The 12,497-nt window shown below is 68.0% G+C and overlaps 1 protein-coding gene across 1 annotated transcript; it reads right to left on the bottom strand.

Moving 5' to 3' along the window:
• Positions 1 to 4,439: 4,439 nt before the first annotated feature.
• EMILIN1 (elastin microfibril interfacer 1) lies at positions 4,440 to 10,954 on the bottom strand. The gene is made up of 8 exons (XM_086875272.1): positions 10,663 to 10,954; positions 8,728 to 8,853; positions 8,080 to 8,288; positions 6,353 to 7,999; positions 5,821 to 5,928; positions 5,691 to 5,708; positions 5,217 to 5,351; positions 4,440 to 4,960 (listed from the first exon to the last, which is right to left on the bottom strand). The coding sequence occupies exons 1-8, from the start codon at positions 10,812 to 10,814 to the stop codon at positions 4,629 to 4,631; spliced, it is 2,727 nt and encodes a 908-aa protein (XP_086731398.1). The 5' UTR covers positions 10,815 to 10,954; the 3' UTR covers positions 4,440 to 4,628.
• Positions 10,955 to 12,497: the final 1,543 nt, after the last annotated feature.

The following is a 12,497-nucleotide window of genomic DNA, read 5'->3' as shown; positions in this document are numbered from 1 at the left end:
CCCACCCAGCGTGGTGAGTTACATCAATCTCTGCTTAATAATTGTTTCTTTTTGCCTGTTTTAGTGTAATTGCTTTAATGCACTTGCTTTGATATAGTGCACTGTACTACACACTACTAAGCAGTTTTGGCTTCTTTATCGTGTAGTAAACGCTTCTGATTAAGATCTTTCATCTAATCATTTGTCATAATAAATCATTCATTTTACAGCAATATAGCTGCTTTGCAATCTTTAATCCCATGGGACAAAATTACTTAAACTGTTGAGAATCTGAGGCTAAGATTGGCCAGGGCTCCTCTCTGAGAAGGAATTTGGAGAGCTGGGGGTCCTCTCCTTGTGACTCAGCCACAGGGCTTCTCTCACAAACCTTGTGTGAAGCTCCCACTGCCAGCCAGGGCTGTGCAGGGACTCTGGGAAGTGGCACCTGTGCTGGAACCAGCGTTCCCTGGGGTCAGTGGAGCAGGGATCCCACTGGGCAGAGCCTTTCCAACAAGAGGGGCTGGCACGGGAGGAGCAGGGAAAGCCTGGCTAAAGGAAGGGTTCCACAGTCAGCAGAATCAGACACAGGCCTTGTTTCATAGGGATGGGCACTGATGAGCTGTGTAAGTCTGTGGGGACAGGAAGGCTCTTCAGGAAGCCTCTTGGCTATGCCAGGACCTGGATTCCCAGCTGGGAGCAGCCTGTTGGATGGCCACTGCCTGACCCAGCATGTTAACAAGTAGTGAATGATCAGGTAGTTGGTATTAAATGACTTTTGAGAATCCTTTGTGATTTAAAATCAATTATAATTCCTGCCCTATCACAATCCTGTCGCTTTGATTCTGTTTGGTGTTTGCAATAATGCTGTGGAGACAGCAGGAGCCAGCGGCCCCCAGGCTTCCCCAGCTCAGGCTGGGAGGGGCAGGAGCCCAGGGGTTCCTTTGCTCTGGGTCCCTTCTCAGAGCCACCAGCTCGGGCCAGTATTTTGTTACTAGTTATTGCACCAAGATGAAATCATTTTAAAGACTGGGACATCTGAGACTGTGTGATGGGAAACCTGGGACTGAGCTGGTGGGGGGAACTGGTCTGACTGGGGGAACGTGGAGGTGCAAGCGCCAGAGTGGCTCCAGGATGCTCGGACAGGAGTTCCTTTAACATGGACACACAGACAGACACACACACGGACATATGGACCTGCACACACAGCATGGGCCCCTTCAGGTGCCTGGAGCATCCTGTTCTAGTGGGAGGTGTTCCTGCCCACGGCAGCGGGTGAAACAAGAGGAGCTTTGAGGTCCCTTCCCACCCGAATCATTCTGCCATTCCATGAAACCCCCAGGGGTTTCTTTGTCTGGGTCCCTTTTCTGAGGCACGAGATGCTGCGATTGATCTGTGCCACTGACTCTGATGGGAATGAGAGCCCAGGGCCAGAGCTTCCCTAAGTACCCCCCATGGCAGGACTCCCTCTGAGGCTGCCCAGGCACAAGTCTCTCCCAGTTTCGATTTAGAGGAGGAAAAGGGCTGTTCCCTGTCTTGGAGCTGTGCTGGTGTCAGTGTTTGGGGTATTTTCTCTGCAGTTGCCATCATGGTGCCTCTGGACACAGGAGTGAGACTCTGGATGTCTTGGAATCGCAGCTCTGGAAATGCCCAACACCAGCTCACTCCATTCCCCGCCCAGAGCTGAGGTCAGGGGGCTTCTGTTCCTGAGGTCAGGGGTGATCCCTGTGCTGGGGGTGGCTGCTTCCTGGGTGTGAGTGATGGTTTAGTTTCCCTTGACCCCTCTGTTCCAATTCTGCCCCAGCAGTGACAATGCCAGGTGTTAATGAGCCCGAGGTGGGACATCCCTGCACACCTGGGCTCCCTCCCATCCTCAGGCACACATTATCCCCGACTAATTATCAGGGATAATTAGGACCCCTCTCGCTTGCCAGGTTATCTGCAGATGCAGCAGATCCATCTCAGATCTTCCCCTCCTCAGTGGGTTCATTGTGCATCTCACTTTCTGGAAAGCATTCCTGGATGATGAAGGTTCAGGGATAATGGATAAAGGATGATCTTCCTCAGCTGCCTCAGCCCCATCCTACTCTGCCAGAAGGAGCCTGCAGCACCCCACAGCCCTGCTCTGCAGGGGAATCAACCCTCCAGTAACCATGGAAATGATCCAGGTTGGAACAGGCAGGTCAGAACAGCCCCAAGGGACTGGAAGGGTGCAGAGTCCAGAGCACAGGAAGCGGCTGAGGGAGCTGGGAAGGGGCTGGAGCCCCAGGAGAGGCTGAGGGAGCTGGGAAAGGGGCTCAGCCTGGAGAAAAGGAGGCTCCGGGGGCACCTTGTGGCTCTGCACAAGTCCCTGCCAGGAGGGGACAGCCAGGAGGGCTCGGGCTCTGCTCCCAGGGAACAGGGACAGGACAAGGGGAAATGGCCTCAGGCTGGGCCAGGGCAGGCTCAGGCTGGATATTGGGAACAATTCCTGCATGGAAAGGGCTCTCCAGCCCTGGCACAGCTGCCCAGGGCAGGGGTGAGGTCCCCATCCCTAGGGGAATTTAAAAGCCCTGTGGTTGTGGCACTTGGGGACACAGGACAGGGGTGGCCTTGGCAGTGCTGGGGAAATGGTCAGGAATACTCAATGGTGTCAGGGAGCTTTGCCAGTCTTAATGATTCTGTAATTCTAGGAGTTGCAGGAAGACTCACACCCATTTTCCTTATAAAACTCTCTTCTCATGGCTAGAAGGACAATGATCCTTCTAAGAATGGTAAATCTTAGAAAGTCACCTGCAGGAATTTCTCCTTCCCTTTGGTCCCCATGGGCAGTGAGGGGCCCGTCATTGCCCAGGGATGATTCTAGGACGGGACAGAGAATCTTCCAAGTGGATACAGTGGAGGGACAATACAGAAGTCTGAGCCCTTCCTAGTTTTCAATTCCCTCCTCTGCAAGAATTACTGTCGTGGCTCTGGATCTCCACCTTCTGCTGACAATGGGAATGCCATCCCAGAGAAACAATTTCCCAAAGATTCTGCTCACGTTGGGATTTCTGCCCCAGAGCAGGACACAATGAGAACCCGGCTGGGCAATGCCAGAATGGCTGACTGTGAGCAGGGATCCCATTGATCCAAAAATTAAACTGATAAAAGTGGGTCCAGAGGAGGCCGTGGGGCTCCTCCAAGGGCTGAAGCTCCTCTGCTCTGGAGCCAGGCTGGGAGAGCTTGGAATGTCCAGCCTAGAGAAGGATCCAGGGAGAGCTCAGAGCCCCTTGCAGGGCCCAAAGGGGCTCCAGGAGAGCTGGAGAGGGACTGGGGACAAGGGCTGGAGGGCCAGGAACCAGGGAATGGCTGCCAGTGGCAGAGGGCAGGGCTGGATGGGATTTTGGGGCAGGAATTGTTCCCTGGCAGGGTGGGCAGGCCCTGGCACAGGGTGCCCAGAGCAGCTGGGGCTGCCCCTGGACCCCTGGCAGTGCCCAAGGCCAGGCTGGACACTGGGACAGTGGGAGGTGTCCCTGCCATGGCAGGGGTGGGGCTGGGTGGTCTCGAAGGTCTCTTCTCACTGAAACCATCCTGGGATTTGATGATATTTTCTCACACATCAGCAGCAGTGGAGCTGCATTAACAGAACGGCCTCACACTGATCCTCTCGCACACCAACCCTTCAATGAACTGTTAAAGAATCCAGACAGACAGACAGACAGACAGACAGACAATGCCACTGGTGCTCACCTGACAATGGCACCGATGCCAAGAGCACCTGAGGACAAAAGGCTCGGTCCCAACCCCACTATTAAGGATCTCCCACAAGAGCTGGGGCACAGACTGGGACTGGACACCCCCCTCTGCCTGGCCCCACATCCTGACCTTTCTGCACCAAAGGATCTGCACAGGAGCCATGACCAAAACCACTGAAATCTCTAAGGTTTCCCAACCCAGACCCAACCAGGAGCCCGTCCTACCATCGATGGCCCTGGGACCTCCCCCACCACCATCCCTCCCCCTGCAGGGCACAGTGCTGGGCACAGCACCCCTGGCAGGCCAGGCCAGAGCCCTGAAGGGGAAGAACAGGGGTACCCACGGCCGACCCGACGGCAGGGGATGAATTCGGGTGGATTCAGCAGCGACGTGGGGCCCCCCTGGGCAGGTACCACCCATCACCCCACAGCGCCAGCCCCCCATGGCACACCCATCACCCGGGGAGCGCTGCAGGGTCCCCCAGCACAGCAGGACATGATTCCAGCACCTGGAAGGCCCCAGCACCTCCCGGTCCCCCGGGAACCCGAGTCCATCCCAGTCACACCACAACCAAAACAGCTGGACATCCCCTTCACCCCAAGCCCGCCCTGCTGTGCCCAGGGTGACACTGCTGGGGCCACGATGGAGCTCGGTGCCATGGTGACACTTGGCAGCCACCAGCCCCACTCCCCTCGTCCCCTCCGCGGGCGAGGGATGGAACTGGAGCCGTGGGTACAAAACCCGGTGCCGCATCTTTATTGTGGGGGCAGTGGGGGGCCGGGGCATCCAGGGCGGGCCGTGTGGGGCAGGAGTGTGTGACGGCGGGACAGCGAGGGCTGGGGGGTGCTGATAAATAAGGGGGTGGGGGGTGGGGGTCCCGGCAGGGCGTGGGGACCCCCCGGCCTGGCTGTGCCCTCGCGGGGGACCCGGCAGCTCTAGGGCTCGTCGGAGTCGTAGAGCAGGGCGGCGCTGAAGACGGTGAGGGGCTCGTCGGGGGCGTGGGCCAGGCGCCCCGACACCAGGTCCACGCACAGGGTCTCGCCGGCCGCCAGCGGCAGCAGGAGGCTGAAAACGCCGAGGGCACCGGGGCTGGGGGCCTGCGCGGCCACGGGCCCCTTCTCCAGCCCCTCGGGCTGGAACCCGGCCGAGTCCAGGCGGGCGATGCCGTGGCCGGAGCGGGACAGGACGGCCTCCAGCCCCTCGCCCCGGTGCCCCGTCAGCACCGCGCTCACCAGGTACCGCCCGGGCACCGGAGCCGTGAACGTGCCTGCGCCGGGAAGAGGGGATCAGGGACCTGCAGGGACCCCCGGTGCCCCCGGAGCCGGGTCTCCCCAAGGCCAGCGGGCCATCCCGGGACAGGCGCGACACCATCCCAGAACCCTCGGCCACCATCACACGCGGGCATCGGGCTCGCCCTGTGACTCTGCCGCCCCCGCCTACCCCAGAGCCCCTGCTGCAACATCCATCACCCCAAAACCACCCCACGGCCCCCAGAGCACCCCCAGCGTGCCGCGGGCTCTCACCTGTCTCGGGATCGTAGGCACCGCCGTCGTTGAGCAGGACCTGGTCGAAGAGGACGGTGCCCGGCTCCGTGCGCTGGGTGCTCAGGGCAGCCGAGAATGCGACGCGGGGCACGGAACCCGGCTCCCCGACCTCGCCTGGGCACGGTGTCAGGATGTGGCACCCCTGTGCCCCCTTCCCTCACCCCCTCGACCCTCAGCCACCCTGGTACCCTCTGCAGCCCAGCAGCCCCTGTCCCCCCAGGCCAGCAGCCACACCCATGACCCCTCCTTTACCCACCCCTGCAGTGTCCGCGCCCCTCCTTGACCACGTCTCCACCACGTCCCTGGCCCCCCCCTGCTCCCCGGCCCCCCAGCGCCCTGTGCCTCCCCATGCCAACCCAGACCTGCTCCCATTCCACCCCCGGGCCCCTCCCAGCTCCCCATGTGCCCCCCAGCCCTCCATGGTCCTCCCTGCACCCCCGGCCCCTGCCCTACCTCTCTCTCCGGGCAGCCCTGCAGGAAAGATGAGGAGGAGCTGCTGCAGGGCCAGCTTGGGGCAGGACCCCCTGGGACAGGGTCTGGCCTCGCCTGCATGGTCGGGACACGTGGGGGGGCTGAGCCTTACCGGGGGGACCCATGGGACCCTGTTCTCCATCCTTGCCAGGGGGCCCAGTGGGGCCAGGAGGGCCTGTCTCGCCCACGGGGCCTGCAGGGCCAGGGGGGCCAGGGGGGCCTGGAGGGAGGAGGGCGTTAGAGCCACCTTGGCCCCACGGCTGGTGGCCCCATGCACCATGTCCCCTTGTCCCCACACACTGCAGCCCCACAGCCGGGATCCTCCTGTGGTCTTGTGCCCCCACACCACAGCATCACCCGGCCGAGCCCCTGCCTCCCCACACCCCACTGCAGCACTCCCTGGTGACCCCACATCCCCACACCTCCAGCACCGTTCCCGCAGCCCCACGTGCCCACCGTGCCCACCGTGCCCACCGTGCCCACAGACCCGGGATGTCCCGTCCCCCCGCAGCCCCCCACGGCACCCATATGCCCAGATCCCCCCGGTCCCTTATGCCCCGAGTTCTCCGTATCCCCGCGGCCCCTGCAATGCCCCACGTCCCTCCCCCTCCCTGCAGCCCCCCGCGCCCCCCGTGCCCCCGCACCGTGTCGCTCCCGCTGTGCCAGGCGGTGCAGCTCCCCGCGCAGGTGCCCCAGGCTGGCGTTCAGGGCGCCGAGCCGGGGCGGCAGCTCCAGCGCCTTGTCCAGCAGGGCGGCCTGGCCGCGGGCCGTGGCGTTCAGGTCCCGCACGGCTCCCCACAGCCCCGCAACGTGCCGGCCCAGCCCCTCGCGGACGCCCCGCAGCCCCCCGGCCACCGCCTCCAGCTGCTCGCAGACCCCCTCCAGCTTGGCCACGCGTGGCTCCAGCCCCGCCGGGCAGCCCCCGGCCCTCGCCAGCTCCCTCGCCAGCGCCTCCAGCCGCTCCTCGCTCTCCGCCTGTCGCGCTGCCGACGCCGCCGCCGCCTGGTCCAGCTCGGCCACCACGCGCTCGGTGACGGCGCTGAGCTGGCGCTGCCGGGCGTCCTGCTCCTCCAGCGCGTCCTGCAGCCCCTCCACAGTGCCATTGAGCCCGCTCAGGGCCGCCAGCGCCGCCGCCAGCTCCCCCCGCAGCTCCCGCAGCTCCGAGGGTGACGTGCCCCCAAAGACGCCGAACCCCTCCAGCGGTGCCTCCAGCCCCTCCGGCTCTGTGGGGCCGGGCGGGAGCTGCTCCGGCTCCCGGGGGGGCGGCGAGGCGCAGGGCCGGGAGCAGGGCTCACCGCTCAGGTCCCCCAGAGCCGCCTCCAGCCGCCCTGTCCGGTTGCGGAGCTGCTCCAGCTCCTCGGCCAGCGCCTCCCCCCGCGCCCCCAGCAGCCCTCCCAGGGTCCCGGTCAGCCCGTCCTCCCAGAGACCTTCGGTGTCCTCTGGCTGCCGGAGGTGGGGGCCGAGCACCCCGTCCTGCCCCGGGCACGGGTGGCCGCAGCGGGCCAGCAGCTCCTCGAGCTGGTCCAGGCGGGCGCCGCGCTGTGCCCCGCTCGCCGCCAGCCCTTCCACCGCCCGGCTGAGGTTGGCCAAGCGCCCCGGCAGCCCACCCGGCCGCCCCTCGGGCTCGGAGGGCCACGGGCCGGCGCGCGAAGCGTTCAGCCGCCCCTCCAGCTCAGCCAGCCGCCGCGCCAGCACCGGTCCCGGTCCCGGCACCGCTGCCGGCCCCGGCAGCCCCTCCAGCCGCCGCTCTAGCTCGGCCAGGCGACGGAGCAGGTCCGGGGACGGGGGGGCCGCAGGGGCGGGGGCCAGGCGGCTGCTCAGGCTGCTGATGTGCCGCTGCACCGACTCCACCGCATCCCTGTTGCGCTGGTCCACCGAGCCCACCAGCTTCTCCAGCGCCCGCATACGCTCCCGGTCTTCGGCCGCCTGCCGCCGCAGCCCCTCGGTGCCGGTCGTGCACGCAGCGCACAGCTCCTGCAGCCGCTGCTCCAGCTCGTACAGGGCCGCCGTCCCCGGGCCCCCCGGGCCCCCCGGGCCCCCCGGGCCCCCCGGGCCGTCCCGGCCGCCCTCGGTGCGGCGCAGGCGGGTCTCCAGCTCCTCCAGGCGCCGCTGAAGGTGGCTCAGTGCCTCCCGCACTTCGGCGGGGGCGGCCGCGTCAGCCGGCTGCTCGCCCCCGGGCTGCCCCTCCACAGCCCGGGGCTGCTCCTGCCCGGCCCGCAGCTCCTCCACCTGCTCGCTCAGCCGCCGCACCTGCTCCTCCAGCCGCCGCACCTTGTCCGTGTCTCCGCCGCCTGCCGTGCACCGCCAGGGACAGGGTCACCCTCACGACACATTCACTCCCCCGCCGCCGCGTCCCCCGCCCCAGCTCTACCTTCACCCCCCAGGCCACTGAGGGGGTTGCCGAAGCCAGAGAGTGTGGGGCGGCCGGGCCGGGGCAGGGGACGGCCGGTGGGCTGGGGGGATGCTGGAGAAGGCCCCTCGCTGCAGTCCGGGCCCGAGTATCCCTGGCAGCAGCGCCAGGCCAGCTCTGACACCGTTCTCTGGGACACCTTGTAGCGGGGCCGGAGGAAGCTGCGGTACCTGCAGGCGGAGGGAACGGGGGGCTGGGGATGGAGGGAAGGGTGTGGGGCTGCCCCACAGAACCAAAGCCAGCACAAGCTGCAGCTTGACCCAGCAGCGCCTCTGTCCTGCTCAACAGCCAGCGGCTGGGGGGCCGCCCCTGCCCAGCCCTGTCACCCTGTCACCAGTATCACCCCAACACCAGCGTCGTCACAGCACCGGTCCAGAGAGCTGCGGGGTGCCTCAGGGTTTTGGCTGCACGTGATGGGGGAGACAGTGACCGGTCACCCTCCGGCACCACTTGAGGTCACTGACTCTTGCGCAAAAGTAAACACGGCTCCAGGGTGGGTAAACAGCGGCGGCGGCGGGGCGGCCGCGCTTCGTCCCGGCTCTGCGCTGGCCCCCCCAGAACGGCCCGAACCCCCCCAGAGCCCTCCAGCCCCGGCCCGGCCCCACTCACGCCAGGACACGGGGGCATTGGAGCTGCCCCCAGGCGCAGGGCTGATAGTCCGGCTTGATGAAGCTCTCGACGCCATCCTCCACCACACAGCTCACGCTGCGTGTCACCACGTAGGCGCACCAGTTCCTGCCGGAGGGAAGGGGTCAGGGCACACACCCGGAATGTGCTGGCACAGGGCATCACCCCGGCACGCAGCAGGCATTGTCCTGCTACGGACCGAGCATGGCACACGCTGGGCATCATCTGGGCACGCACCGCGCGCTTTCCTGACATACACGAGGCGTCATCCCGGCACAGAGCAGCCATTGGCACTGCCCTAGCGGGGACCTAGCATCATTCCTGCACACAGCAGGCACTGTCCCGGCACACACCACGCACAGCATCCCGCCACACACCAGGAATTGTCCCGGCCGGGAGCAGGCACCAGGCATCACCCCGGCAGAGACACAGCAACGCCCCCCGCCCCAGGCCTTCCCTGACACACACCATCACCCCAGGCACACCCCGCATCCCCCAGCACAGCCCGGCCCCTCTGGCCACACCCTGCATCCCCCGAGCTCCTGTGCTTGTCCAACCAGCCCCACCGGTGGCACCGTCATGGCCCAGTGCGGCGGGTTAATGGGCCGGAGCTTGCCCCACCACGGCCTCTCAGCCCTGCCTGGAGACCCTGCAGAAACGGCTGCAGCCCCCGGCCTGCGCTGCCCTGGGGAGCCCTGCAGGGACGGAGCTCCGCCAGGAGTCGGGTGCCCACACCCCATCACACCGTGCTGTGCACCCTGCATGCTGCCCCATGGCTGACCCCGTGCTCCCTGCCCCTCTGTGCCACACGTGGGTCCCCAGCCCAGCGCCACAGGCTGCGGGGACCCCAGCAGCCCCCCCCGCGTGGGACTCCAGCCTGGCCCCGCTGTAGGGACCCCGTCGCAGCCTTATATGGTACGGACCCGAACCCGGGCCCCGCTCGGGCCCCCAGCCCCACTGAGCGCCCCCCGGGGAGCGGCCCCGGCCCTGGGTCCCCGCCGCGGGGCCCCGGTGCGGCGGCCGGTTCCCGTCAGCCCGGCTGGTTCCCCTCAGGCCCCGGCTGGATTCCAGCTCCTCCCCGGGGGCCGCCGGGAATTCCTGCGCCGACCGACGGCTCCCCTCATCCCCTCCCCATCCCAGCCCTGCTCCCGCGAGGCCCTGGGTCCCCCGGGCTGCCCTGGGGTCCCACCGCCCCGCACCGGGGCTGCCCCCGTCCCAGGCGTGGGATAGGAGCAGAGCTCCCCTGAAAAGGGCAGGATATGGGGACACCCGCCGTGCTCCCCGAGCCGCGGGGATGGAGCGCTGCACACCCCGACCCGTGGGGAGCCCCCGCTGAGCCCCCAAAGCCGCAGGTAAAGGCGCCGGAGGTGCCCGCCCCAGGGACCCCACGCTGGGCCAGGTCCTGCCATCCCCCCGGGGCCACCGTGGGGCCGGGGCAGCCCCGGCCCTGCGGCCGCGCTGCTGCAGCGCTGATGTGTCCGCGGTGAACACGTTGTGACCCCAACCCAGCGTGGGGCCGTCCCCAGCCCTGCGCCCCCGCAACGCCCCGACCCACAGCCACGGGCTGCCCCACGGTACGAGATAGGACAGGGATGGGGACAGGGGTCCGGGCCCCTCTCCCTCTCTCCTGCAGCGCTGACCCACGCCTGGATGCCGAGGAAGGACCGGCCCGGAATCCTCAGCCCCGCTGCACCGGCGGCCCCGACCCTCCACGTGCGCCCACTGCCCACCGGTCCCGGGGGCGACGCCCCCGCTTAGGGGACCCAGCGCCCCTCCCGCCGCCCCCCGGCCCGGACGTGGCACGTGCCGGTGCCCGCCCGGCGCCGGGCTTCCCGTGGCATCGGGGTGGGGGCTGCAGCCCGCGGCCCCGCGGCCGCCTGGGTCGCCCCGGTGCGTCCCGGTGCTCTCGGCTCCTACCTGTGCCGGCTGGCGGCCCGGGCACCGCTGTGGGCCGCGGCCGGGCCGGGGGCGAGCGGGGCGGCCCCGCCGGTGTAGAGGCTGTACCGGGGGGGAAAGTTGGCGGCCAGGGCCTGTGCGGCCAGAAGGCACGGCCAGAGCCAGGGTGCCATGCTGGGCTGGGGCGGCTCCGCTCGGCTCGGTCAGCCCGGTCCGGCGCGGCTCAGGACCGCATGCGGTGTCCCGTCGCGGCTCCGCGGCTCTGGGAGGCTCGGCACGGCTCGGCTCGGCTCTGCCCTCCCCCCGGCCGCCCCTCGGCCAGCCCCTCGCCACCAGAGCCGCCCCGCCGCCGCTGCCCGCCGGCGGGGTCCCCGGGGCCCCCCGCTTCCTGCCCGCCGCGGCCCCCGCCCCAGCCGCGCCGGGCACCGCGGCCCCCGCCGGCCCCGCCGCCGCCACATCTGCTCCTCGTTAGGCCGGGCCGGGGCTGGGGCAGCCAGCGAGGCCGGGCAAGGGGCCAGGGCGCGGGCGGCCAGCGAGGCGGCCGGGGCTACCGCCGCGGCACCGGCACGCCACGGCCAGCGGTCGCCCACGGCCACCGCTCCGCCGCTAGCACCGGCTCCGGCGGCGGCTTCGCGCCGTGCCCCGCATCTCCCCGACCGCCGGTGCCCTCGCTCCTCACCCCCGCACGGGGCACGGCAGCGCCGGGTCCCGGCAGCGCATCCCGCGGTGCCACGTCCCCGCGCGCCCGTGCCCCTGTGCCGGGTGACACGTCCCGGTGCCAGCACCGAGCCGGCTGCCCCCAGCCCCCCCCGACACCGCGCTGGGGACACTGGGGACACTGGGGGCACTGGGGACACTGGGGACACTGAGGACACTGGGGACACGGGGGGCACTGGGGACACTGGGGGCACTGGAACGCCAGCGGTCACACAGCGGCCACCCCGGGCCGCCGTGGCCCCGAGCCCACGGTGATGCCATGGCTTCCCCGGACTGTGTGGTGACGTCACGGCCTCACGGTGACATCACGCCTTGGCCCCGGCCCCACGCTGACGTCAGGGCGCGGGAACCCCCCGGCCCCGGGGAGCCGCGAGTGTGGGTTAAGCACAAACAGCTGCCGGCAGCTGGAGCGGAGAGGGACGGGGGAAGGGCCATGGGGGAAGGGGAATGCGGGGGAGCGAGACGTCGGGGAAGGGGACGCGGAGCTGAGGGGCCCGGGGCTGGGCTTGGCCAGGGGGGATGGTGTCACCTCCTCTGTGCTCTCAGAGGCTGTGGGGAGCTGTGGGGGGCCATGGGGGTCGGGGGGGGTTGGCCTTGCCGTGTCCCAGGGGACTCCAGACCTTGCTGGGGCTCTGCGGCCGAGCGTGGGGAACAGTGGGGGACCCTGCTCTGCCCCAGCACAGCTGGGGGCAGGACCCCGGGGGGATTCGCTGCTGGAACCCTTGGACTGGAGACCACCGATACATCCCGATACCCCCAGCCCACCCCAGTGCGTCCCAGCACATTCCAGGATGCTCCAGCTCAGCGTAGCCCAGCGTGCCTCCACAGCCCCGATACCCCCCGGTACGGCTCAGCAAAGCCCAGTGTAGCCCATCTCGCTAAAGCCTGGCGGCGCCGCCCGCTGTCATCAGCTGTAATGAGCTGTCACTAGTGTCATTAGCGCTAATTAGCCGCGGCCGCCCCGAGGCCGCTCGGCCCCGCCCCGCCCTCGCGCCGCGCCTTGTATGGAGAAGGAGCCGGCGGCGGCCGCCAGGGGGCGGAGCAAGAGGGGCGTTCCCGGGGAGGGACGGCCACGCCCCTCCAAGTGACGTCACCGCAGCCACGAGCCCACCGCTGGGCCGGGGCCCGGTTGCCGTGAC

The sequence above is a fragment of the Cyanistes caeruleus genome, chromosome 2, assembly GCF_971803275.1.
Source record: "Cyanistes caeruleus chromosome 2, bCyaCae1.hap1.1, whole genome shotgun sequence".
NCBI classification, from domain to species: Eukaryota; Metazoa; Chordata; class Aves; order Passeriformes; family Paridae; genus Cyanistes; species Cyanistes caeruleus.
This window is presented reverse-complemented; position numbering and strand designations above follow the sequence as displayed.

Excerpts from the sequence above, each read along its gene's own strand:
- EMILIN1 (XM_086875272.1), bottom strand. The coding sequence starts at position 10,814 with ATGGCACCCTGGCTCTGGCCGTGCCTTCTGGCCGCACAGGCCCTGGCC. Across the intron at positions 8,289-8,727 it reads CAATGCCCCCGTGTCCTGGC|GTACCGCAGCTTCCTCCGGC; the intron begins GTGAGTGGGGCC and ends CTCCGCCTGCAG. Across the intron at positions 5,929-6,352 it reads GGCACAGCGGGAGCGACACG|GCCCCCCTGGCCCCCCTGGC; the intron begins GTGCGGGGGCAC and ends TCCTCCCTCCAG.